Source organism: Carettochelys insculpta, chromosome 32 (genome assembly GCF_033958435.1).
Source record: "Carettochelys insculpta isolate YL-2023 chromosome 32, ASM3395843v1, whole genome shotgun sequence".
Taxonomy (NCBI): domain Eukaryota; kingdom Metazoa; phylum Chordata; order Testudines; family Carettochelyidae; genus Carettochelys; species Carettochelys insculpta.
Window position 1 is genome coordinate 7,364,700 of NC_134168.1, and position 26,143 is coordinate 7,390,842.

At 45.1% G+C, this 26,143-nt stretch overlaps 2 protein-coding genes across 2 annotated transcripts; both read right to left on the reverse strand.

Annotated features, from left to right (window-relative positions):
• Window positions 1–1,913: 1,913 nt before the first annotated feature.
• LOC142004866 (olfactory receptor 5M5-like) lies at window positions 1,914–2,876 on the reverse strand. Its single transcript, XM_074982547.1, has one exon. It carries the CDS (start codon window positions 2,874–2,876, stop codon window positions 1,914–1,916), a length of 963 nt encoding a protein of 320 aa, XP_074838648.1.
• Window positions 2,877–12,549: 9,673 nt separating this feature from the next.
• On the reverse strand, window positions 12,550–13,512 carry LOC142004867 (olfactory receptor 6C75-like). Its single transcript, XM_074982549.1, has one exon. It carries the CDS (start codon window positions 13,510–13,512, stop codon window positions 12,550–12,552), a length of 963 nt encoding a protein of 320 aa, XP_074838650.1.
• Between the last annotated feature and the right edge of the window lie 12,631 nt (window positions 13,513–26,143).

Below are 26,143 nucleotides of genomic sequence, written 5' to 3' on the forward strand. Positions count from 1 at the left end.
GCATCCTCCCAGAGCCTACACTCTGCAGCTCAACTCCCTGCCTTGGCCTGGCAAGTGAGGGTGCGGAAGACCAAGGGGGTTGCTGATTCTCAAATATAATAAGAGGAAATAATCATTCAGCCAGACAGTAAGTCCAAAGCTGACTCTGTGCTCAGGAAGTTGAAGTTCTCAAATTGGCTGAGGGAGACCCAGCTTCAAAGTCACGTTTTAAAGACTCTTTAATGGTGGCTCGCATGTCTCAATGACTATTTAAAGAAGGATTTCTCAACTAATGGGAGGAGAATCTGTCTCAAAGTTGATATTCTCCTACAAGATGAACCTGAAGTTTGAAAAATAATACCAAGAGAGGTGGTGGAATTATCTAGAGAGTTGGTGGAACCTCCTCCCTAGAGGTTTTTAAGTCCCAGATTGACAAAGCCCTGGCCGAGTTGATTTAGTTGGGGTTGGTCCTGATTTGGCCAGGGGGCTGGACTCAATAACCTCCTGAGGTCCCTTCCAGCTCTAGGATTCAATGATTCGATGGCTATGGACAATGCAGACTTGTAGATGACCTCCATTCCACCGAGTGCACAAGGGTTTGAAGAAGAAGAGGAAGAAGAAGAAGAAGAAGAAGAAGAAGAAGAAGAAGAAGAAGATAGCTAATGGAACTACTTTAAGAAGAAAGAGAGACAGACAAACTGTGTGTGGTCATCCCACTTGTTTGACTCCAATGTAGGAGCCTTAAAATTTGCCCCAGTCAAGCAGGGGGAGGGATACTAAAGATGGGTTCTAACAACCTCATCTCCTACATGTTACCCTAGTCACCAAATTAAATATAACGGGCCTGGTCACTGATCTGTGTCTACCTCCTGAAAGACCTTAGTAAACTTTTGTTGAAAATATTAGGTACTTTAAGTTAAAATAATGAATCACTGCAGGCTGACCAAATCAACTCTTCACCCAAAACAGGGGTCAGCAACCTCCGTGGGAAGCAAACTAATGTTCATTGGCATGGCAGGAGGATGAACTGCCCTGCCCCTCCTTCTCCATGAAGCAAGAAGCTTGCAGAAAGCCTCCCTGTTTGTGGATTAACAAAAGACCATCTTCCCATCATCACCTAAACGGAAAGCTTCATCTTTGTTTATTAAGGAAGCTGTTGAAAGCAAGACTGTTGGTGACTTTGGCAGCAAAGAGAAGCAAACATGAGCAAGCAGAAAAAAAATTACCAGGGCAACTCTTTGACATTTTATTCTTTAAATCACTTTTCACCAAACTTTGGAGGTAAATATTTTTATGTCAATAACACAATTCTGGGTGAGGTGAATGAGGCCTGTGTGACAAAGTCTGTGTGGCGATTTGCAAAGTTGTTAAGATGTCTCAATAAGCGAGACATCCAACATAACAGAACACTGAAACTCTCAATCTTCCACAAACTTTTTTCTTTTTTCTTTACCAGGCTACAGGTCTGAACAGAAAAGGTCCCAGTCACATTTCACCACTCACCATGACACCAACATTTGTCAGCTACTCATTGGAGATGTCATGGACAACAAAGGATCATTGAGAAATGAATGATACCATTGGGTTCAGCCAGAGTGGAAGAGAACCTGAACTGCCAAACTGATGTTAAAATCCTTGCAGAATTCGGTCAATAGCATTCATGTCCAGATGAATGAAGCAGAGAGTTTTACATAAATGCGCGTCTGGGGAAGAAGACCATAAACTCTTCAAAATGAATGTCTCTTACAGCACCAAGTTTTGCATGTGAGAAAATATGAAAGAAACATGTATTAAATGTAGAAAGAAAGAAAGAGAGAAACAAAGAAAGAAAGAGAAGATCACAAAGGCAGAACTCTGTTTTCAAGGATTCAAAAGGGCTGTGTCCAAGTAATATCATTTCTTCCATGTTTTATTCTATGTTGAAATTTGTCCTTTCAAATACTGTGCCTGTTTGTGAAAGTAACTAGTTTATTAAGAGATTTTCTCAAGGACTCCTTGACTTCCTTGTTTCTGAGGCAGTAGATCATAGGGTTGATCATGGGAGTCAGGATGGTGCAGAAGACAGAGAATATTTTTTGTTGTTCTATGCCAGGGGTGACAATTGGAACCAGGTAGACAACAATTACGATTGTATAGTGAAGTGTCACCACAATGAGGTGGGAGGAGCAGGTGGAAAAGGCCTTTTTCCTGCCAATGGCTGAAGGGATTCTCAGGATGGTGGTGATGATACAAGCATAGGACACCAGAGTCAATACTAAGGGCACAAGTGCCCCAATGGCTGCAACAATAAATCCCAGCAGTTGAACAATCTGGATGTCGCTACAAGACAGCTGCATCATTGGCACAAATGCACAGAAGAAATGGTCAATTTGCTTGGAATCACAGAACGTTAATCGGTACAAGAAATTATTTACTATGGCACAGCCCAGAAGACTACTTATCCAGCACCCTGCCACTAGCTTGATACAGACGCTGCCATTCATCAGAGCAGCGTAACGTAGAGGATTGCATATGGCTACATAGCGATCGTAAGACATCGCCGCAAGCAGCAGGTTTTCTGCAGCTGACAAGACAGCAAAGAAATATAGTTGTACAATGCATCCCTTCACTGGAACCGCTCTGTCCTCAGTCAGGAGACTGGTCAGATACCTGGGCAGGATGGTAGAAGTGAAGCAGGCCTCTAGGCAGGCCAAGTTCCCCAGTAAGTAGTACATGGGCGTTTGAAGGTGCCGATCAGCCACCACTAACACTATGATGAGGACGTTCCCAGCCAACGTCACCAGGTAGACCGTTAGAAAGATGAGGAAGAGAAGGGGCTGCAGTTCTGGGTCATTCCCAAATCCCAGAAGGATGAATTCTGTAACGGGCGTATGATTTCTTCCTTCTGCTTTCTCCATCACACGTATCTAGAAAAAGAAACCCATGAAATATAAGTGGAGTGCATGGAGTTAGGGCTGTGCAGTTAGTAACACTGGCAGAAATCTAAAGTAGGTAACCTTACAGAATCCTACCCTCATAGAAACTTCATAGCACTGCATTTCTTCACTGGAACAATGAAGGTATCAGTTCAAAGAGGAAGACTCACATGAGTTGGACTTACAAGAAAGTTCACCCCATGATCATGGAAACCTATTGAATTACAGAAATATCCCATCTACCCACCTTAAGCTCTCTTGAACTTAAAACAAAGACTTTTAGGCTGTGATTTGGAGAAATATTTATCATACCAAAATGATTATGAGGCTGGAGCACAAGACCTAGGAAGAGAGGTGAATGATTTGGACTTACTCAGTATATGGCTTGGAAGAGTGGAGGGAGAGCTGCATGGTTTGAGCTTTGGCCTGCTACACCCTGGCTCATGAGTTCAATCCATAAGGGGGCCCTTTAAGTACCTGGGGCAATTAGATTAAAAAAACAAAACAAAACAGGGGGATTGTTCTTGGTCCTGCCTAAAGGGCAGGGGACTGGACTTGATCTCCCAAGGTATCTTCCAGTTGTATAATGTGTGTATTTCTATAAACTATGTGTAAGGAAGAGTGAGGGGTAGTTTCATATCAGCCTTCAGGTTCTTGAAGGGGGCTTTGGAAAATAATGGACAGATGTTGTGCAGAGTTGCGACAGATGGCAGAAGAGGGAACAATGGTCTTAAATTACAGTGCGTGGGTAGTGTAGGTTGGAGATTAAAAAACACTATTTCCCCAGCAGGGTGGTGAAGCACTGGAATGCGTTACCTAGAGAGGTGGTGGAATCCCCATCCCTAGAGGTTTTTAAGTCCTAGCTTGACAAAGACTTGGCTGGGATGATATAGTTGGGATTGATCCTGCTTTAGGCAGGGGGCTGGACTCGATGACCTCCTGAGGTCTCTTTCAGCCCTAGGATTCTGTAATTTGATTATTCATACCAGTGTCACAGCAACAAAAGTAGAAGACATAGCAAATGTCATTTAATTGGAAACAAGAGTTACTTAGAGTTCAACCACGGGCACATCTACCCTGAACCTCAGAAGTGAAATTTACGGCTTGGGTAGATACACAAACATTAACATTGACTAAACACGCACAACAAAACTAAAGCTGCGTCTACACGTGCATGCTACTTCGAAGTAGCGGCACCAACTTCGAAATAGCGCCCGTCGCGTCTACACGCGTCGGGCGCTATTTCGAAGTTAACTTCGACGTTAGGCGGTGAGACGTCGAAGTCGCTAACCTCATGAGGAGATAGGAATAGCGCCCTACTTCGACATTCAACGTCGAAGTAGGGACCGTGTAGACGATCCGCGTCCCGCAACGTCGAAATTGCTGGGTCCTCCATGGCGGCCATCAGCTGGGGGGTTGAGAGATGCTCTCTCTCCAGCCCCTGCGGGGCTCTATGGTCACCGTGGGCAGCAGCCCTTAGCCCAGGGCTTCTGGCTGCTGCTGCGGCAGCTGGGGATCCATGCTGCAGGCACAGGGTCTGCAACCAGTTGTCGGCTCTGTGTATCTTGTGTTGTTTAGTGCAAGTGTGTCTGGGAGGGGCCCTTTAAGGGAGCGGCTGGCTGTTGAGTCCGCCCTGTGACCCTGTCTGCAGCTGTGCCTGGCATCCCTATTTCGATGTGTGCTACTTTGACGTGTAGACGTTCCCTCGCTGCGCCTATTTCGATGTTGGGCTGAGCAACGTCGAAGTTGAACATCGACGTTGCCGGCCCTGCAGGACGTGTAGACGTTATTCATCGAAATAGACTATTTCGATGTCGCAACATCGATATAATCTATTTCGATGTTGGCTGCACGTGTAGACGTAGCCTAAGAGTGAGAACACAGCAGCACAGACAGCTGCTTGGAATAGCTAGCTGCGTGCATACCTAGGATCTCAGATGGTATTGAGAAAGTAGCCTGTGCAGTCAATGCTACACTGTAATGTGTACTATCTCCTACCTTACCATCTCTTCATACACTGACTTGTCATGCGCCCATAGAAACAATGTCTACACCACCAGTGAAAATGGTTCACTGAGACTGGAACAACAGAAAACTATGACAGAACAATCAAGTTCCAGAAAAAGAAAACCACACAGAGAAGAGAAACAGCTTTTGGGTCTCAATTTTTATGAGCAACATAAGTCACGTGTTGAAAAATAAAACACACACACACGGAGTCAGTCAGCTAGACTCATTCATAGTGGATAAGCTCATCAATGGTAACTAGGCAGGGCAGACTAGGATGGTGTCCTTAAACTCTTCCAGAAGTTGGGAATGTGTAATAGAAGAATGACTTACTTGATGGTCACCTGTTCTCTTCATTAACTCTGAAGCACCTGGCTGCTGTCAGAAGACAGGATAAAACAACATGGGTGGACAGGGATGTTGTGCCTCCCTTTGTTTGTCAGAACCTGGATATGGAAGACGAGGGTAGATAACTTGATGGGCACCTGTTCTGGTCACCCCTTGTGGGGCACTTGACATTGGCCCCTTTCGGACGACAGGATACTTAGTTAGATGGAACTTTGGTCTGACCCAGTGCGGCTGTTCTTGTGTTCTAATTTCAAAAGCCATTAATTGCTCCTTCTTAGGCACTCTGCTATAGCCCATCTGTTCTGAATTCCCCCCACTGTGTTTCTTGCAGCTGGAGTTTCAATAAACCTTGTGACCCACCAGCCTTGTCTCCCACTTCCATGGTACTGATGTCACAAGGTGAACACATCCCCCTAGGCATACACGGGTATGGAGCCACCTAGGTGCTGGTACTGGCTGCTTCCCTGACCAACCTCTTCACGAATAAAAAATAGGGAAGCCATAGTAATAATAACCACCATCTCCCCAACCTAAGTCTCCAGGACTGCACAACCATCCCCCGCAAGAAGCGAGAGCTGTAGAATTTTGATACGCGGTGGTGTCCTCATTCAATGTGGAGAGGAACATGCACGTGTGTTCTAGCCCACCTGAGATCTCCCCCGTACCCCAACTTCACTTCAAGTCAGACTGATTTAGGTTCAGCTAGAAGCAAGCTTATTAACTGCAAAACAGAGATGGTAAGTGATTATGAGGGACAGGAAAGAGATCACCACAGATCATCAGGAAATACACACTAAGCCTAATACACGGGTGAGATTGATAGTCAACGAGCAGGTCCTCGCCCAGACTGACGAGACCAGCTTTCTGGCAGAATCTCAAGACAGGAGCTCCATTTGCTTTGAAGCTTGAGTTCCCATTCTCAAGCTAAAATGCCTTTAGCCTGGGTCCTGCCCTTCCCCTACCTCAGTCTTTCTTCCTTAAGATTTCCGTAGTCCTCTTGCGAAGGACACAAAGAAACGATGAGACCGCACCCAGCCTTTTATGGCTTAAGCACAGGGCAGGAACCCTTTGTTTCAAACCTTGGTTCTCAAAACAGTGTGTGGCAAAAGACAAATATTCTGAGGAGGAGTCTGGAGATTCATGGCCTGGTAACTTTCCCTGGGAGAAAGGGAGAATTAATTACAGGTTAATTAACTACAGGTTCTCTGAAGGGTTCTTGGGAGGAGTCACCATGAGGGAGACAATTATCTCCAAAAGCTTGTTGTTATCCCTAAGGGCTCATTTCCCTGAATAAACAAAATGAGCTAAGTATAATGCAAGCCCCTTGCCTACTGAGACTTCATTTCAAATCCAGATACCTATGTAATATTCAGACTTTTGGGCACAAAATTGATACATGTGGACAAATAGAATAGCCATATTTAGCCAATCCTGACATTTCAAAGGCCACCTTGAATCACCCCTCTTGTGCAGAGGAGGTTATAATGCTGTTATAATCACATCCTGATATTACGCAGATGTGAAAAATGAGGTGCAAAGTCACATAATCTACCTCTATTTACATACCCCACTGAATTGAACCAGTCATCAGATTTTTTATCTAACATGGTCTTCCCTTTTCTAACACAATCAAAACAAAAAGCAGTCAAGTAGCACTTTAAAGACTAGCAAAATAGTTTATTTGGTGAGCTTTCGTGGGACAGACCCACTTCTTCAGACCATAGCCAGACCAGAACAGACTCAATATTTAAGGCCCAGAGAACCAAAAACAGTAAGCAAGGAGGACAAATCAGAAAAAGATGATCAAGGTGAGCAAATCAGAGTGTGCAGGGGTGGGGGGGAAGGTCAAGGATTAGACAGAGCCAAGTATGCAGACGAGCCCTTATGGTGACTCAGGAAGTTCCCATCACGATTTAAACCATGTGTTAATGTGCTGAATTAGCTTATAAATGCAAGCTCGGCCTTTTCCTTTTCCAGAACGGAGCGATAATTCTTCTTCAGTAACACACAAATCTTTAGGTCATTGACAGAATACCATATTCTATTAAAATGTTGACTAACTGGTTTGTGGATCTGGAGTGTTTTGATGTCTCTTTTGTGCCCATTGACCCTTTGTCTAAGGGAGTTAAAAGTCTGTCCAATTTACAAAGCATCTGGGCATTGTCGGCACATGATGGCATGTATGATGTTAGTAGAGGAGCATGAGAAAGTGCCCGTGATTCTGTGAGTAACCTGGTTAGGTCCAGTGATGGTATTTCCAGAGACGATATGTGGACAAAGCTGGCAGCGGGCTTTGTTGCCGGGAAAGGTTCCAGGACTGGAATTCCTGGGGTATAGAGTGTGGCTGTTGTGGTCTGGCTATGGTCTGAAGAAGTGGGTCTGTCATAAGAAGAACATAAGAACATAAGAATGGCCATACTGGGTCAGACCAAAGGTCCATCAAGCCCAGCATCCCATCTGCCGACGGTGGCCAATGCCAGGCGCCCCAGAGAAGGAGAACAGAAGACAAGTGATTTATCTCCTGCCATCCATCTCCTGCCCTTGTTATGAATTTATTCCAGTGTTTGACCACCCTGACACTTAGGAACTTATTCCTAATGTCCAGCCTAAACCTCCCTTGCTGCTGTTTAAGTCAATAGCCTCTTGTTCTATCCTCAGAGGCCAAGAAGAACAAGTTTTCTCCCTCCTCCTTATGACACCCTTTTACACACCTGAAAACCGCTATCACTTCTCCTCTCAGTCTTCTCTTTCCCAAACTAAATAAGCCCAGTTCTTTCAGCCTTTCTTCATATGTCACATTCTCTAGACCTTTAATCGTTCTTGTCACTCTTTTCTGGCCCCTCTCGAATTTCTCCACATCTTTTTTGAACTGAGGTGCCCAGAACTGGACACAATACTCCAGCTGAGGCCTAACCAGCACACAGTAGAGCGGAAGAATGACTTCTCCTGTCTTGTTCACAACACACCTGTTAATGCATCCCAGAATCATGTTTGCTTTTTTGGCAACAGAATCATACTGTTGACTCATATTTAGCTTGTGGTCCACTATAACCCCTAGCACTCAGCTATTTCAAAACAAAGGGTCAACACATAAAAGAGCCTATTTTGAAACAGACCCATTGGACACACCATGGCTTCTTTCAAAATAGGTTCTGTTCCCTGTCAAACACAAGCTAATTCAAAAGAGCTATTTTGAATTTGGTGCTTTTCAAAATAAGTCAATCAATATTCTGAAAGTATTTTAAAATAACGGGTGTGTTTTGTCGATACTAGCAAAGTTATTTCAAAATAACAGTTGTTATTTCAATATAACTGTGCTGTGTACAACTACCCCATCTTATTTCTAAACTCAAAGGCAAATTTATGGCAAAAAACTAATTTGGAGGGGGAAATGACAGAGAGACAAGAATGACGTACAGAAAGAGAAAAGAAAGATAACAGTGGACCTCCCTTTGCAAAAGAAAATAATGTAACTGGCAAATATCATCCTAAGGGAAAGTGCTGGACAGCTCATGAATCATCTGAGTATATCTGTTAGAATAATAGAAAAAGGAATGGATGTGAATTCTACTGTCAGGAAGAAGAAAACTGAAGTGCTCCTATATTTAAAAAAAAAGGGCTCTCATTCCCAGGCCAGTGTGACCTCTGGAGCTGGAACTCTAAACGCAGGCCAAGAAGAGCTTCTAAGTTGAAACATGAGCAAAGTTTTAATCTGCTTATTGACATCGTCTGTGACTGTTCAAGAGACCCAAGGGAGGTAGGCACCTATCTGTCTTAGAATCGCAATGGGAGTTGGGCAACTTTGTTCATTACTGTATTGTAAAGCGTGAATATAGACTATGACTGCTTATTTTGAGAACAAAAGGGGAAAACATGTATCCCAGCGTATACCTGATATACATAAAATCTCTCTGACTTTTGCCTTTTCAGGGGCCTGAAAGAGAAAGATAGATATCTAAAGTCAGACATTGGCACTCCGCCTCAAAACGTTGATGATCCTTGACCCAAAAGAACCTAATTGCCTCCAGAACAGATAATATTAATATGCTTCCATATAAGCTGGTTACATAGGCTACATCTACACTCGAAGCATTTGGCTACAGAAGTTACTGTCAGAAGAAATGTTCTGACAAAACTTCCATTAACACGTCATCTGTGCATAAACATAGATCAATCTTTTGATACACTGTGTCAACAATTGGGACCCCCATAGTATCTCATCATCATCATCATCATCAAGAATCGTGGGCTCAGCACCTGTTGGTGTCTGCTGCTTCTCTCACTATTTCCTTCCATCTGTCCCTGTCCAGTGTAGAGTGGTTTTGCTTCTGTAGACTGGCTCCACACCAATCAACTATATCATCTCTCCATTCTCTGTGGGGTCTGCCTCTCCTATTTGAACCACCCATTATGCCGAATCCCAGGGTCTTGATTCTTTGTTTGTTGCTCATTCTGCAAATATGTCCAAATGGTTGTAGCTTCCATTTCATAACCTTCTGCAGCAGGTTCTCTTTTGGCTGTATCTTTCTCTATAATTCCTCATTAGTGACCTGCATCCATCCTATTCTCAGAATTTTCAATAACAACTCCTTTCAAACACCAAAATTCTTCCCTTAGACTCTTTCATTAGCACCCATGTCTCGTATCTGTACAACATGCTGCTGAAGACACACGTTTTCAAAACACTCAGCCCTGTCCCCAAGCCAGTCATTTTGCTTTTCCGGATCTTATCCATCACCTTCAAACTCCCTCTTGCTTTCGCTCTTTGAGTTGTTATATCCATCTTATAGTCTAGATTGTACGTTATGTTGCTCCCCAGATATGTGAACTTCTATACATTGCCTACATGGACTTATGCTTGACAGTGTCTCTTGACAACATTCTTTTTGCGTGTAGATTCTACCTGAGTTTTTTGACCCAAACCCCAGCTTTGTTTACTTGATTCTCTACTGTAGATGTAGACAACGAGACAGGAGTGGAGCAGTGGGCACCTAACAAGTTCAACCCCAGTCAGGGGAATGTCAACATCTTTCTTCAGCAAATAGGATGTGGAAGAACAAATTTACCAGGACGACTCTTTGACATTTTATTCTTTAATTGCTTTTCGCCAAACGTTGCAGTCAAACATTTTTATGTCAATAACAAAATTCTGTGTGAGGTGAGTGAGGCCTGTGTGATAAAGTCCATGCAGAGATTTGCAAAGTTAAAAGGAGGAGGGAGAAAAATTGTTCTCCTTGGCCTCTGAGGATAGGACAAGAGGCAATGGGCTTAAACTGCTGCAAGGGAAGTTTCGGTTGGACATTAGGAAAAACTTCCTACCTTGCAGGGTGGTCAAACGCTGCAATAAATTGCCTTGGGAGTTTGTGGAATCTCCATCACTGGAATTTTTGAACAGTAAGTTAGACAGACATCTTTCAGGGATGGTCTAGACCGTGCTTGGTCACACCATGAGGGCAGAGCACTGGACTCAGTGACCTCTTCAGGTGACTTCCAGTTCCAGTACTCCATGATTCTATGACAGTTGCATAGTGCTTTGGTCGGCTAATTTTTATTCATTTTAATTTGCTAGCTTCTGTTTCTTAGGGTGAGGGAGGAAAATCAGACTTTGAAGAATCCTAGAATCCTAGAATCCTAGCACTAGAAAAGACCCGAGGAGGCCATAGAGTCAAGCCCCCCGGCCTAAAGAGGGATCAACCCCAATTAAATTATCCCAGCCAATACTATGTCAAGTCGGGGCTTAAAAACCTCTAGGCATGCAAATTCCACCATCTCTCATGGTAACACATTCCAATGCTTCACCATCCTTCTGCGGAAATAGTTTTTCCTAATAGCCAACCTATACTTCCCTCTCTGTAACTTCAGACCATTACTCCCATTTGTCACCATGGAGAAGTGTCTCTCTCCATCCTCTTTAGAGCCCCCTTTCAGGAAGTTCAAGGCTGTTATCACATTGCCTCTCACTCTTCTCTTCTGCAAACCAAAGAAGCCCAAATCTCTCAGCTTCTCCTGCCTCTGCATTTTGTTGCCCTCCGTTAAACCGTCTCCAATGCGCCCACATTCTTTCTGTAGGGGAGCGGGGAAGGGGTGGCAGAACTGGACTCAATACTGCAGATGTGACCTCACCAGTGCTGAGTAGAGGGGAACAATAACTTCTCTAGATCTGCTGCAATTGCTTCTTCTCATGCACCTCAAGCTTTGAAAATGTTGGTGAAACCACTTCTTTCTCCTTTCTTTCAATCTGTGTCAATATCTCTACTGATAACATTGTCAATAAAGACACAGGCCATGTCTACACGAGCCCAAATCTTCAAAATGGCCATGCCAATGGCCATTTCGAAGATTACTAATGAGGTGTAGAAATGCATATTCAGTGCCTCATTAGCATGCTGCTGGCCATGGCTCTTCGAAATTGCCATTTTTCGCTGCAGTGCAGCTCATCCTGATGGGGGTCCTTTTCTGAAAGGACCCTGGGAACGTTGAAATCCCCTTTTTCCTGTGTGTTCTGGATGGGAACATCATCAGTTATCTGCTGATAGGAATAGGAGGATTTCAATGTTCCTTGGGTCCTTTTGAAAAGGACCCTCATCTTGATGAGCCACGTGGCAGTGAAAAGCTGCTATTTTGAAGGGCCGCGGCCGGTGGCATGCTCATTAGGTGCTGAATATGCATTTCAGTGCCTCATTAGTAATCTTCGAAATGGCCATCTGTGTGGCCATTTAGAAGATTTGGGCTTGTGTAGACATAGCCACAGATATTTTAATATAGTCTTGACCATGGAAAGATGTCTGAATTAGCAGGACATCCAACATCACAGAAGGCTGAAACTCCCGATCTCCCACAGACTTTTTTTCTTTACCAGCCTACATATTTGCACGTAACAGGTCCCAGGTACATTGCACTCGCCATGGCACCAACATTTGTCACCTACTTTTGGAGCTGTTATTGACCACAAAAGATCATCTTGACGAGTGGGTGAATGCCTATAGAGTCAGTGAAATTGGAAGAGACCTGGAACTGCCAAACTGATGATAAAATCCTTGGAGAATTTGGTCAACAGTATTCGGGTAGAGATGAATGAAGCAGAGGGTTTTACAGTAACATGTATCCAGTAAAGAAGCCCATAAACTTTTGAAAATGAATGTCTCCCACAGTACCAAGCTTTGTATGTGAGAAAATATACGAGAAAGAAAGAAGAGGTTGTTCAGAACGGGATGACTGTGCTCTAAACGATTCCAAAGGGACATGTCTAAGAAATGATATAATTTTTTCCATATTTTACTATACGCTGAAATTCATCCTTTCAAATACTGTGCCTGTTTCTGAAAGCAACTAGTTTAAGAAGAGCTTTTCTCAGGGACTCTTTGACCTCCTTGTTTCTGAGGCAGTAGATCACTGGGTTGATCACAGGATTCAGGAAGGTGCAGAAGACAGAGAATATTTTTTGTTGTTCTATGCTGGTGTTGACTATTGGAACCAGATAGACAGCAATTACGGTCGTATTGTGAACCGTCACCACAATGAGGTGGGAGGAGCAGGTGGAAAAGGCCTTTTTCCTGCCAGTGGCCGAAGGGATTTTCAGGATGGTGGTGATGATACAAGCATAGGACACCAGAGTCAATACTAAGGGCACAAGTGTCCCAAGGACAGCAAGAATAAATCCCAGCAGTTGCACAATCTGGGTATCGCTACAAGAGAGCTGCAGCATTGGCACAAATGCACAGAAGAAATGGTCAATTTCCTTGGAATCGCAGAACGTTAATTGGAAGACGAAAATATCTACAATGGTGCAAAGCAGTAAACTACTTATCCAGCACCCTGCCACTAGCTTGATGCAAACGGTGCCGTACAGCAAAGCAGCATAATGGAGGGGGTGGCATATTGCCACATAACGATCATAAGACATTGCCGTGAGCAGCAGATTTTCTGCAGTTGACATAACACCGAAGAAATATACTTGCACAATGCAGCCCTTCACAGAAATAGTTCTGTCCCCAGTCAGGAGACTGGTCAGGTACCTGGGCAGGATGGTGGAGGCGTAGCAGCTCTCTAAGAAGGCCAAGTTCCCCAATAAGTAGTACATGGGGGTGTGAAGCTGCTGATCAGCCACCACTAACGCTATGACGCAGAGGTTCCCAGCCAACGCCACCAGGTAGACCGTTAGAAAGATGAGGAAGAGAAGGGGCTGCAGTTCTGGGTCATTCCCAAATCCCAGCAGGATGAATTCAGTGATGGGCGTATGATTTCTTCCTTCTGCTTTCTCCATCTCATGTATCTAGAAAAAGAAACCCAAGAGTGGAGTACATGGAGTTAGGTCGTGCAGTTATTAACACTTACGCATTTCTGAATTAGGTAACCTCATGGAATCCTATCCTCATAGGAACCTCATACTACAGCATCTTGCCACTGGAACAATGCAGGTATCAATGCAAAGAGGAAGATTCACATGGGTTGAGCTTACAAAACAGATCAACCACAAACATGGACGCCTATTGCATGACAGAAATATCCCATTTACCTCCTGTAAGCTCTCTTGAATTTAAAATAAAATAAAATACATTTAAAATAAAATAAACTGGATAGTCCGGTGGTAAGGGTGCCAATATCTGAAATGATAGGGCGTCCAAGGTTTCCAGGTTTGTGGATTTGGGGATGTAAATAGAATAATCCAGGTTGCAGCTCAGATGGTGTGTCTGAGTGAATGATGTGCTGAGTAGCAGCAGGGAGTTCCTTCAGTAGTTGTTATAATTATGACTTATTCTGACTTTTAAGTCAGACTATGAACAGGAGGCAGCCAGACAACTCTCCAACACCACATTCTACAGACCTCTCTCCGCTGATCCCACTTTGGAATTCCAAAGGAAATTACAGCCACCGGACTATCCAGTTACGTGGACTCCCTCCTCAAAACCTATGCCACCAATGCTCTCAGTTATAACCGAGATACCACCGACTTCCTGAGGAAATTACAAAACAGCAGAAAAGTTCTGGATAACGCCATCCTTGCCACAATGGATGGAGAGGCTCTGTACACTAATATTCTACATAAAGACGGATTACAAGCAATCAGGAACACAATCCCTGATGCCATCACAGCCAATCTGGTGTCTGACCTCTGCTACTTTCTTCTCACACACAATCATTTCCGTTTTGGGGACAATTTATACCTCCAGATAAGTGGAACTGCTGTGGGCACCCGCATAGCCCCACAATATGCTAATATATTCATGGCTGACCAGGAACAACGATTCCTCAGCTTTCGCCCCCTATTTTCACTCGTCTACTTAAGATACATTGGTAACATCTTTATGATTTGGACCTATGGTACAGAGACTCTAGAAGAATTCCACAGAGACTTTAACAATCTACACCCAACATCAACTTATGCCTCAATTACAACATACAAGAGATACATTTCCTGGACACTGCAGTACTAATCAAGGATGGCCTGATCAGTAAGACCCTGTACTGAAAACCTACTGATCGCTATACTTATCTACGCCCTTCTAGTTTCCATCCTGCCAACATGACTAGATCCATTGTTTACAGTCAAGCTCTTAGGTACAAGAGCATTTGCTCTGATCCTACTGACAGAGATCAAAAACTACAACAACTCTACCAAATATTCATAAACCTGAATTACCCACCAGGAGAAGTCAAAAAACAAATTGACAGGGCCAGACGCGTACCCAGAGACCAGCTACTCCAAGATCGGCCCAAAAAAGCCAAGAACAGAACACCACTGGTCATCACTTACAGCCCCCAACTCACACCACTGCAGCGAAGTATTAAAGAACTACAATTTATCCTTAATCAGGATGCCACACTCCAGAAGGCCCTGGGTGACATGCCTGTTCTGTCCTACAGACAACCTCCCAACCTCATGAGGATCCTCACTAACAGCCACACTCTATACCCCAGGAATACCAGTCCTGGAACCTTTCCCGGCAACAAAGCCCACTGCCAGCTTTGTACACAGATCTTCTCTGGAAATACCATCACTGGACCTAACCAGGTTACTCACAGAATCACAGGCACTTTCTCATGCTCCTCTACAAACATCATATATGCCATCATGTGCCAACAATGCCCAGATGCTTTTTATATTGGACAGACTTCTAACTCCCTTAGAGAAAGGGTCAATGGGCACAAAACAGACATCAAAACACTCCGGATCCACAAACCAGTTAGTCAACATTTTAATTGAATGGGGCATTCTCTCAATGACCTAAAGGGACGTGTGTTACTGAAAAAGAATTATCGCACCGTTCTGGAAAGGGAAACAGCCAAGCTGGCTTTCATATTCAAATTCGGCACTTTCACGCATGGTTTAAATCGTGGTGGGAACTTTCTGAGTTACCAAAGGACTCATCTGCATACTTGGCTCATTCTAATTCTTGACCTTCCTCCCCTCCCCTCCGCTCTCTGATTTGCTCACCTTTATCACCTTTTTCTGATTTGTCCTCCTTGCTTACTGTTTTTGGTTCTCTGGGCCTTAAATATTGAGTCTGTTCTGGTCTCGCTATGGTCTGAAGAAGTGGGTCAGTCCCACGAAAGCTCACCTAATAAACTACCTTGCTTGTCTTTACAGTGCTACTTGACTGCTTTTTGTTTTGATTTTGTTTTACCAGAAGTATGGAGAAGCACTGGAATGTGTAATTGAGAGACGTGGTGGGATCTCAATCCTTAGAGGTTTTTAAGTCCCAACTTAACAAGGATGATTTATTTGAGATTGGTCCTCTTTAGCCAGGGGGCTGGACTCGATGACCTCCTGAGATTCCTTCCAGCCCTAGGATTCTATAATATTATGATTAATACCTATGATTTATACAAAGGTCACAACAACAAATGTAGAGGACATAACAAATATTAATCTATTGGAAACAAGCGTTACTTAGAGTCCTATTTTCTAATATATCCTACCTTCCAATCTCTTCAACCACTGACTGATGATGCACCCGCAGAAGCAATGTATACACCAGCAATGAAAAAGGTGTACTGAGACTGGTGCAACATAAAACTATGACGGAACAATCAAGTTCCAAAAACGAACGCCAGCCAAGGAAGAGAAACATCTGTTTGGTCTCACTTTTTCATGAGTAATGGAAGTCACATCATGAAAAATAAAACACACATGCAAGGAGACAATAAGCAAGACTCAGTTTTGGTGGATAGGTTTCTCAATGGTAACTAGGCGGGACAGAGTAGGATGGTGTCCCTAAACTCTTCCAGCAGTTGGGAACTGGTGATGAGGAATGAGTTATTTGATGATCACCTGTTCTCTCCATTATCTGTGAAGCACCTGGCTGCTGTCCACAGACAGGATTTAAAAGAAAAAAAAAAAGGTAGTCATCTTAGATAGAAGGAGAGCACATAACACAGAGCTGATCTGTGGAACTCCTTGCCAGAGGATGTTGTGAAGGCCAAACGATCAAAAACAAGCTGGATAAGTTCATGGAAATTACATCCTTCCATGGCCAATAGCCCGGATAGGCAGGGATGTTGTGCCTACCTTTGTTTGTCAGAACCTGGGAACGGGAGACGAGATGGATCTTTTGATGGTGACCTCTCTGTTTACTCCTTCTGAAACACTTGGCATTGGCCCTTTTCATAAGGCAAGTATTGGAGGGGTAGCCGTGTTAGTCTGGATCTGTAACAGCAACAAAGGGTCCTGTGGCACCTTATAGACTAATAGAAAAGTTTTGAGCATCAGCTTTCGTGAGCACAGACTCACTTCATCAGATGCTGCATCTGATGAAGTGAGTCTGTGCTCATGAAAGCTCATGCTCAAAACTTTTCTGTTACTCTATATGGTGCCACAGGACCCTTCGTTGCTGTTTCACAAGACAGAATACTTAATTAGATGGACCTTTGGTCTGACCCAGTGCAGCTCTTCTCATATTCTAATTTCAAGAGCCATTAACTGTTCTTTCTTAGGCACTCTGCTCTAGCCCATCTGTTCCGAGTTCTCCCTCTCTGTTCCCTGGAGCCGAGGTTTCACTAAACCCTCTGACTCACCAGCCTGCTCTCCCTCACACATGGTGGTGCTCTGACAAGGTGAAGACACACATATGGATCCACTTATCTGCTGGTACGAGCCGGCTCCCTAACCAGCCTCTGCACCAACCAAAAATAGGAAAGCCACAGTAACAACAACTACCAGATCCCCAACCTCCAGGGCTACAGAACCTTGCATGGGTAAAAACAGAAGGCAGGATAATTTTGATACGGGGTTGCCCTCTCATTCAAAGTGGAGAGGAACATGCATGTGTGTTCGAGCCCACCTGAGATCTCCCCTGAACCCCAACTTCACATTAAGGCAGACAGATTTAGGTGTAGCTTGAAGGAAGTGTATTAACTGCAAAACAGAGATGGCACGTGATTATAAGGGACAGGAAAGAGATCACAACAGATTCCCAGGAAATACACACCGAGCCTAATACATGGGTGAGATTGACAATCAAGAAGCAGTTCCTCACCGTGCCTGATGAGACCAGCAGTCTGTCAGAATCTCAAGGCACGAGATGCATTTGCTTTGAAGCTTGGGTTTCCATCCTCATGCCTCAGAGCCTTTTAGCTTGTGTCCAGCCCTTCCCCTACTTCAGTCTTTCTTCCTGAAGACTTTTCTCTTGAGTGGGCTGTGAAGAACCAATGAGATCATTCCCAGCCTTTTATAGCTTAAGCACAGGGCAGGAACCCTTTGTTTCAAACCTTGTTTCCCAAACCAGTATGTGGAAAAAGACAAGCATCTAACATGGAGCCTGGAGACCCAGGGACAGGTCACTTGCCCTCAGAGAGTCAGAGCAAATATTAATTACAATTCTCTGGAGGGTTCTTGGGAAGGGTCAACGTGAAGGTGACAATTATCTCAAAAAGCCTGCTCCTTTCCCTAATGACTCATTATCCTGAATTAACAAATACAACTCTGTATAATGCAAGCCCTTTGCCTATTGGGAGTTCACTTCAAATCCAGAAAATATTCACACTTTTGGACACAAGATTGATACATGTGTACAAATAGAATAAACATATTCTGCCAATCATGACATTACAAGGGCCACCTTGAATCACCCGTTTTGCTGACAGTTGTTTTTAATGCTGTTATCATCATATCCTGATGTTATGGAGATGTGCAATGTGAGATGCAGAGTCACATGATCACCTTTGTGTACATCCCCCGCCCCCGATTGAACCAGCCATCAGATTTTTTGATCTGCCATGTTTTTATTTCCTTTTTGTACTGATTGCAGGGACACACCCCTCGCTCTGTCGACAGAGAGCTGCCACATTGCACTGCCCTGTGGTGCCAGAAAGCGGAATGGCAGCTTTGCAAAGAAGGCTCTCCAGGAACCTGATGTCCTCTCTGTCGAGAGATGTGTCTCCACAGCACGGCTGTCGGCAGTACTCTCTGCCCAGATATTGTTATGCTGCACATTTTTGAGGGCTAATGCTGTTGAGGAAACGTCAAACTTCTGCCGAGCCTTTGTCGACAGAACGTTTTCAGTGTGTTGACCCTCCCAGAGTTATGTTGACAGAATGCTCCTTCTCTCGAGAAAACCCCCTAATGTAGATCCAGCCACTAAGTTCGTGTCATTTTTACTGTGCTTCTGGAAAAAAAAATCAGACATAAAAGGTTTCTGACAAAGAGGGAGATTTGCTGGCAGAGCCGTATTTACGCTGTTTTTTTTTTCTTCCCGCCAACAGCAGCCTGTGGCAGGGAACGAATATGCAAATGAATGTCCATTTGCATTTTTGAGACTGCGCATTTGCATACCGCTGCCTGCAGTGCGTGTCAGTGTTACCGCAGGCAAAAAATGCATGTTGAAATAGCACTCAGCTGTTTTGAAAAAAAGGATCAGCACACAATACAGCCTGTGTCCAAACAGAACCATTAGACAGATGGGCTGTGGCCGCACTACCCCCTCCTTGTGGGAGCGCTGTGGTCATTTGGCACTTCAGAATATGCTAATGAGGAGCTGCCATGAATATGCAGCACCTCATTAGCATGATGGTGCCCAAGCAGGCTTTGACGTGGCCTGTTTACAAACGCATGCTGCCTGTGTAGCTGGGCTGCTTTCAAAATGCTCCCTCTGATTTCCAAAGCCACTTCTTCTTCCCAAAACCAGAGGGGAAGAAGGTGTTTTCAAAATCAGGGGGCCGTTTTGAAAGGTACCGAGCAAGACAGGAGGCGTGGGTTTCAAAACCAGAAGTTTCGAAGCCCGTGCGGTGCCATTCTGCTAAGGAGGCATTAAATATTCATGGCAGAAGGCCAAGAAGACCTTCTAAGTTGAAACACAAGCAAAGTTTTAATCTGCTTATTGACATCAGCTGTGATTAGTAAAAAGAGACCCAAGGGAGGAAGGCACCTACCTGTCTTAGAATCGCAATGGGAGTTGGGCACCTCAACTCAGGAAGCTCCTTTGTCAATCTCCGCTTTGATGCTTGGGGGCCTAACTTCCACCATCCTCCTAGACTTTGTTGAAGGAGTGAAGGCTTCTGTCTCCCTCAGTGAGAGAGATAATGTACGGGATATGGACTAGGCCAGAGGCAGGGTCATTGCTGTATTGTAAAGTGTGAATATAGACTATGACTGCTTATTTTGAGATGGCGAGGGGAAAACATGTATCCCAGCCAATACCTGGTATACAGAAAATATCTCTTGCCTTTGTCTCTTCAGAGACCTGACTGAGAAACGCTTGTGGCCAGTGACTGAAAATCTTCCCCCACATACAAAGGAATTTGAATCTTGCTCTTGCGTATCTCAAGTATTGCATCCAGTTCTGGGCCACTCAGTGTAGAAAGGATGTGGATGCATTACAGTAAATCCAGCAGAGGGCAAGGTAAATGATTGGGAGGCTGGAGCACTTGACCTGTGAGGAGAGGCTGAGGGATCAGGGCTTTTTCAGTATGCAGAAGAGAAGAGTGAGAAGGTATTTGATAGTAGCCTTCAAGTTGCTGAAGGGGGCTCTAAGGGAGATGAAGAAAGGCTGTTCTCGGTGGTGGCAGACAGCAGAACAAGGAGCAATGGTCTCTAGTTGCAGTCTGGGAAGTCTTCTTGTTCTGCAATCTGTCACCACTGAGAAGAGTACCAGAGACAAAGCCGGGCTAGTTACATACTAGCAAAACGAAAAAGCAGTCCAGTAGCACTTCAAAGACTAACAAAATAATGTCTTAGCTGGTGAGCATTCATGAGACAGACCCTCTTCTTCAGAGCATAGCCATACCAGAATACTGAGAAGAGCCTCTGTCCATCCTCTTTAGAGCCCCACTTCAGGAAGTTGAAGGCTGCTATCAAATCACCACTAACTCTTCTGTTATGCAAACTAAGTAATCCCAAATCCTTCAACCTCTCCTCATAGGTCATGGGCTCCAGCCCTCAGAAGCCTTTGTCTTGTCCTCTTTTGGTCATTCCAGTAAAAGTCTGTGAAATAACTCCCTACCACTTGTTCTGGTGAAATAAGCAGATATTCTCATCTGAACAAGTATCCAAAGCTTTCTTCAGAAAATGCTCATCAGGTTCTTATGGGTTTACTTGGCCTAACGCTATAGTAGTATTGGTAAGGTGGAGGCAAATCGGTTCTTTGTAACTGCTGCACTGCTCAACCAATTGGATGATTGGGCCAGAAGAAAATGGATGAAGTTCAACAAGGACAAGTACAGAGTCCGACATTTTAAATGGAGTAATCCCAAACATTGTTACAGGATGGGGATGGGCTAAGCCGCAGTTCTGCTGAGAAGAACCTACGGTTTACAGTGCATGAGAAGCTGGACATGGGCCAAAAGTGTGCCCTTGTAGCCGAGAAGGATAATGGCATACTGGGGTGCATTAGCAGGCCCATTTCTAGCAGATCTGAGGAAGTAATTACTCCCCTTTAATGAGACTGGGGAGGCTACATCCAGAGAATTGCATCAAATTCTGGGCCTCACGTTACAAAAAGAATTGCAAGGCACTTGAGAGAATCCAGGGGAGGGGAACAAAAATGGTTAGGGGGCTGGAGCACATGACCTATGAGGAGAGGCTGTGGGATTTGGGCTTAATTAGTATAAGAAGAGAAGAGTGAGGGGTGATTTGATAGCAGCATCCAGCTTCCTGAAGGGGGGCTTTCAAGAGGATGGGGAGAGGCTGTTCTCAGTGGTGACGGATGGCAGAACAAGGAGCAATGGCCTCCAGTTACAGAGGGGGAGATCTAGGCTGGATATTAGGAAATCCTATTTCCCCAAGAGGGTGGTGAAGCACTGGAAGGCGTTACCAAGGGAGGTGGTAGAAATTCCTTCCCTAGAGGTCCTGGCTTGACAAAGCCCTGGCTGGGATGATCTAGTTTGGATTGCTCCTGCTTTCATCTGGGGTTTGGACTCAATGACGTCCTCACATCTCTTCCAACCCTATGGTTCCGTATGCTTTGTGCCCAACAGTTGTGTTGGGTCCCAGTCCTCTGGCCACATGGTCACTAACTTTTCCTGGACCTCAGCAGACTGCTGCATGGTTTCTCCTTTCTCATCCTTCATGGAAATGGAAGGATGGGGCCCAGTTGCCTTATGCCTCCCAGGAACCGGGCTGGAGCCCCCACTTACTCTGGTTGCTCAAGCTCGCTGCATCCCACTCACTGAGTTCACAATTCACCTCTCATGGGCAGGTGACAGATAAGGCAAACAGATGCACTGGTTTTGCAAGGTCTCCAAGCACAATTGCTGCTTATTTGATTGCACAAGAAAAACACAGAGGTATAGAAACCAATGGAATACTTCCATGCATTTCCATGCCTCAGTTCCGGCACCCACCAGGTGGCCCAAATTAGTGGTGGCCTATGCAGCTGCATATGCCCAAGGATGGCCCTGGCTGCCCCCACAGCTCCCAGTGGCTGCAGTTTCAGAGCAAGGGGAGATGTTGCACCGGTACTGGGAGCTCACACACCACACAGGGTGGTGCAGGGTGTGGTGAAGTGGGGGACTTGTGAGGGGTTCAAAGGGTTTGAATGAATTGGAGCAGGTCCAGTGGAGGGCAAGCAAAATGATTAGGGGGCTGGAGCACATGACTTATGAGGAGCAACTGAGTGATTTGGGGTTATTTAGTTTGCAGAAGAGAAGAGTGGGGAGCAAATTGATAGCAGCCTTCAGCTTCCTGAAAGGGGGCTCTAAAGAGGGTGGAGAGAGGCTGTTCTCTGTAGCGACAGATGGCAGAACAAGGAGCAATGGTCTGAATTTACAGGGGGCAGAGATGTAGGTTGGATATCAGGAAAAACTGTTTCCCCAGAAGGGTGGTGAAGCACTGGAATGTGTTACCTAGAGAGGTGGCAGAATTTCCATCCCTAGAAGTTTTTAAACGCCGGCTTGACAAAGCCCTGGCTAGGATGATTTAATTAGGGTTGATCCTTCTTCAGGCATGGGGCTGAACCAGATGACCTCCTGAGGTCCCTTCCGGCGCTGGGATTCTATGACTGCATGAATGGAGAAGAGGCGGCACTTAGCATCTGTGGGTGTTGCTTGTTGAACTAGGTGAGGGGAGAGGGAGTTTGTTGTTGCAGGGCTGAGCACAGAATGGAGACCCCGGTGACCTGGTGACCAGGAGACACAGCTCAGATGCCACAGCTGGTTGTGGCCAGTGGAAAAGCAATGAGAGGGGACCCTGGGGACATGACAAGCTGGTTCCATCCAGGGGAGAAAGGAAGGAGAGATGAAATATAAATACGTATACAGAGGGGAGAGGGGAAGAAGGATGATCCAGGGAACTATAGGCCAGACAGTCTTACATCAGTCCCTGGCACAATCATGGAGGGGCTCCTCAAGGAAGTCATTTTGAGGCACTTGGAGGAGGGGGAGAGTGATCAGGAACAGTCAGCACGGATTCATGAAGGGCAAGTCATGCCTAACCACTCTGATTGGTTTCTACGATGTGATAACTGGCTCTGTGGAAAGGGGAAAATCAATGGATGTGATTTATCTTAACTTAAGCAAAGCTTTTGATATGGTCTCACACAATATTCTTGTTAGCAAGTTAAAGGAACGTGGATTGGATAAATGGATGGTAAGATGGATAGAAATCTGGCTAGAAGGTCGGGCCCACCGGGTAGTGATCAACGGCTCGATGTCGGGATGGTGGTCGGTTTCTAGCGGTGTGCTCCATGGTTCAGTTCTGGGTCCTGTTATGTTCAACATATTTATCAATGACCTGGATGAGGGGTTGGATTGCACCCTCAGCAAGTTTGCGGATGACACTAAGCTGGGGGAGAGGTCGATACGCTGGAGGCTAGGGACAGGGTCCAGACTGACTTAGACCAATTGGAAGACTGGGCTGCAAGAAATCTGATGAGGTTCAGTAAGGACAAGTGCAGAGTCCTGCACGTGGTCTGGAAGAATCCCAAGCATTGTTACAGGCTGGGGTCCGACTGGCTCGGTAGTAGTTTTGCAGAAAAGGATCTGGGAGTTGTAGCGGACGAGAAGCTGGACATAAGTCAACAATGTGCCATTGTAGCCAAGAAAGCTAATGACATATTAGGTTGCATCAAGAGGAGAGTTGCAAGTAGATCCAGATAACAGATTATTCCTCTTTATTCAGCTTTGGTGAGGCCACATCTGGAGTACTGTGTCCAGTTCTGGGCCCCCAATTATAGGAAGGATGTGGATACAGTGGAGATGGTCCAGCGGAGGGCGACCAAAATAATTCGGGGGCTGGAGCATATGACTTATGAAGAAAGGCTGAGGGAATTGGGACTGTTTAGTCTCCAGAAGAGAAGATTGAGGGGGGACTTGATAACAGCCTTCAACTTACTGAAGGGAGATTGCGAAGAGGCTGGAGAGAGCCTGTTTACAGTGGTCACAGATGGCAGAACACGGAACAATGGTCTCAAGTTGCAGTTGGAAAGGTCCAGGTTGAACGTTAGGAAAAACATTTTCACGAGGAGGGTGATGAAGCATTGGAATAGTCTACCCAGGGAGGTAGTGGAGTCTCCATCCCTGGAGGTGTTTAAGTCTTGCCTTAACAAAACCCTGGTGGGCATGCTCTGATGGATTTGGCCCTGCTTGGAGCAGGGAGGCTCAACTCAATGGCTTTTTTAGGTCTCTTCCAGCTCTATTGTTCAGTGATCTCACAAGCATGGAACAGACCTCAGAAAGTCATCAGATCCAGTTTACCAACCTTTTGGCAGGGCTAAGCACCCCCTCCCCTTCTTTAGTCTATTTGCCCCAGATCCCTAAACGGCATCCTTGATGACTGAACTCACGACCCTGGGTATAGCAGGCCAATGTTCAAACCACTGAGCTATCCCTGAGGAAAAGGAACTGGTAAGAGGAGTTGAGGTGATCCTGTTTACCTGACCAGAGGAGAAAGGCTGGGGCTAGAGCTGCTGAAGGGGGATATCAGAGGCTGGGCTGGCAGAAGCGGGTGTTTGGACTGGGCAGGGGATTGATCAGTCAGAGCCCCTGGGCTGCAGGGGAGACTCAGATGTGCTGGTCTAGGGATGCCAGGCCAGGCCTGAGAGTCCCCTTGCTGTGTTCAGTGCTCAATAAACCCTCCTGTTTTACACCAGCTGAGACTGGAGAACAAGTCTTCCTTACTCCCTGTGGGAACGGAAGCCCTGGGGTTCCAGTGTTAGAGGAATCCCCAAGGGGGCCCATGGCAAAGGCAGGTCAGCTGAAGGCTCTGAGAGGTGCAGTCCCAGAAGGCAGAAGGGTATCCTAAGAAATAGCAGACTCCCCTACAGTGGCAGTGAACGGTATGCAAAGCCCTCATTTACAGAGGACAAGGACAAAGGCACTCTGAGCTAATTTCCTTAGCACAATATGATGCGGAGTCAATCGACGGTCCCATGGCAGCCAATGGGTGTTAGGCTCCAAAAAAGCATTGAATGTCCGACTAGGATCATAACTACCTTTAACATCCTGGTCCTCATAACCAAAGTTGATCAAATGCCATCAAACTTGTAGTCAACTCCTGTGAAAGGGTAAATTGTTCTTCACGAACTATTAATGGAAAAAAGGTGTTCAATGTTCAGCAAGTTAAAAAACTTTTTGAAAATTCAATTTGTTTAATGAAATTCCATGAAAAAAAGATTGTACATGTTTTCCCCTCCCTCATTTCCCTCTTCCTTCCTCTTCTCCTGTGGCAGAAGTCAAAAGAAGAAAAGGTTATGATTTGGCTTCGGGATGGGCGCTCTGGGGAAATTGTGCTGTATACCTGTTATGAATGCAAATGGATAGCGAGTGTGTTCCATGTCTCCCATATCAGAATACAAACATCCACAGGGTTGTAAGGCTAACCATGGCCTTCCTGTTCTCCTTTTACCTTCACCCCAGACAGCAATACACCATGGAGCATGGTAAGATCCAGAGATCCAGGTAAGAATACTCAGCTCAGTTTAGTGAGATAACTAACAATGGTAGAAGAGAGAAGTCTAACAATGGCAGAAGATAGTGGACAATATAATATGAAGACTATAAACATCACAGAAAGTTTGAAGGAAAGTAGAGAACTAAGGCGCATCTGGCAGTAGATTAGCAGCATGAAAGGTGAAGCAACACAAATTTACAGCAAAACCAGAAAATACATGTGCCGATTTCCACCAAGTTGGAAAGAATATGATTACTTGTTTAACCCAGCGGGAGTGGAGATGAAGGGAAATTCTTGGACACTGTACCCCATATTGCAAATCATGATATTAATATGGTAGGTTTATAGTACAGGTTGAACATCTTTAGTCAGGCACCCTTGGGAATGAGGGAATTTAAAAACATAAGAACATAAGAATGGCCATACTGGGTCAGACCAAAGGTCCATCCAGCCCAGTATCCCGTCTGCCGACAGTGGCCAATGCCAGGTGCCCCAGAGAAGGAGAACAGAAGACAATGGTCAAGTGATTTATCTCCTGCCATCCATCTCCTGCCCTTGTACTGAAGGCCAGGGC

Coding starts and splice junctions, on each gene's coding strand:
- LOC142004866 (XM_074982547.1), bottom strand. CDS start 2,876: ATGGAGAAAGCAGAAGGAAGAAATCATACGCCCGTTACAGAATTCATC.
- LOC142004867 (XM_074982549.1), bottom strand. CDS start 13,512: ATGGAGAAAGCAGAAGGAAGAAATCATACGCCCATCACTGAATTCATC.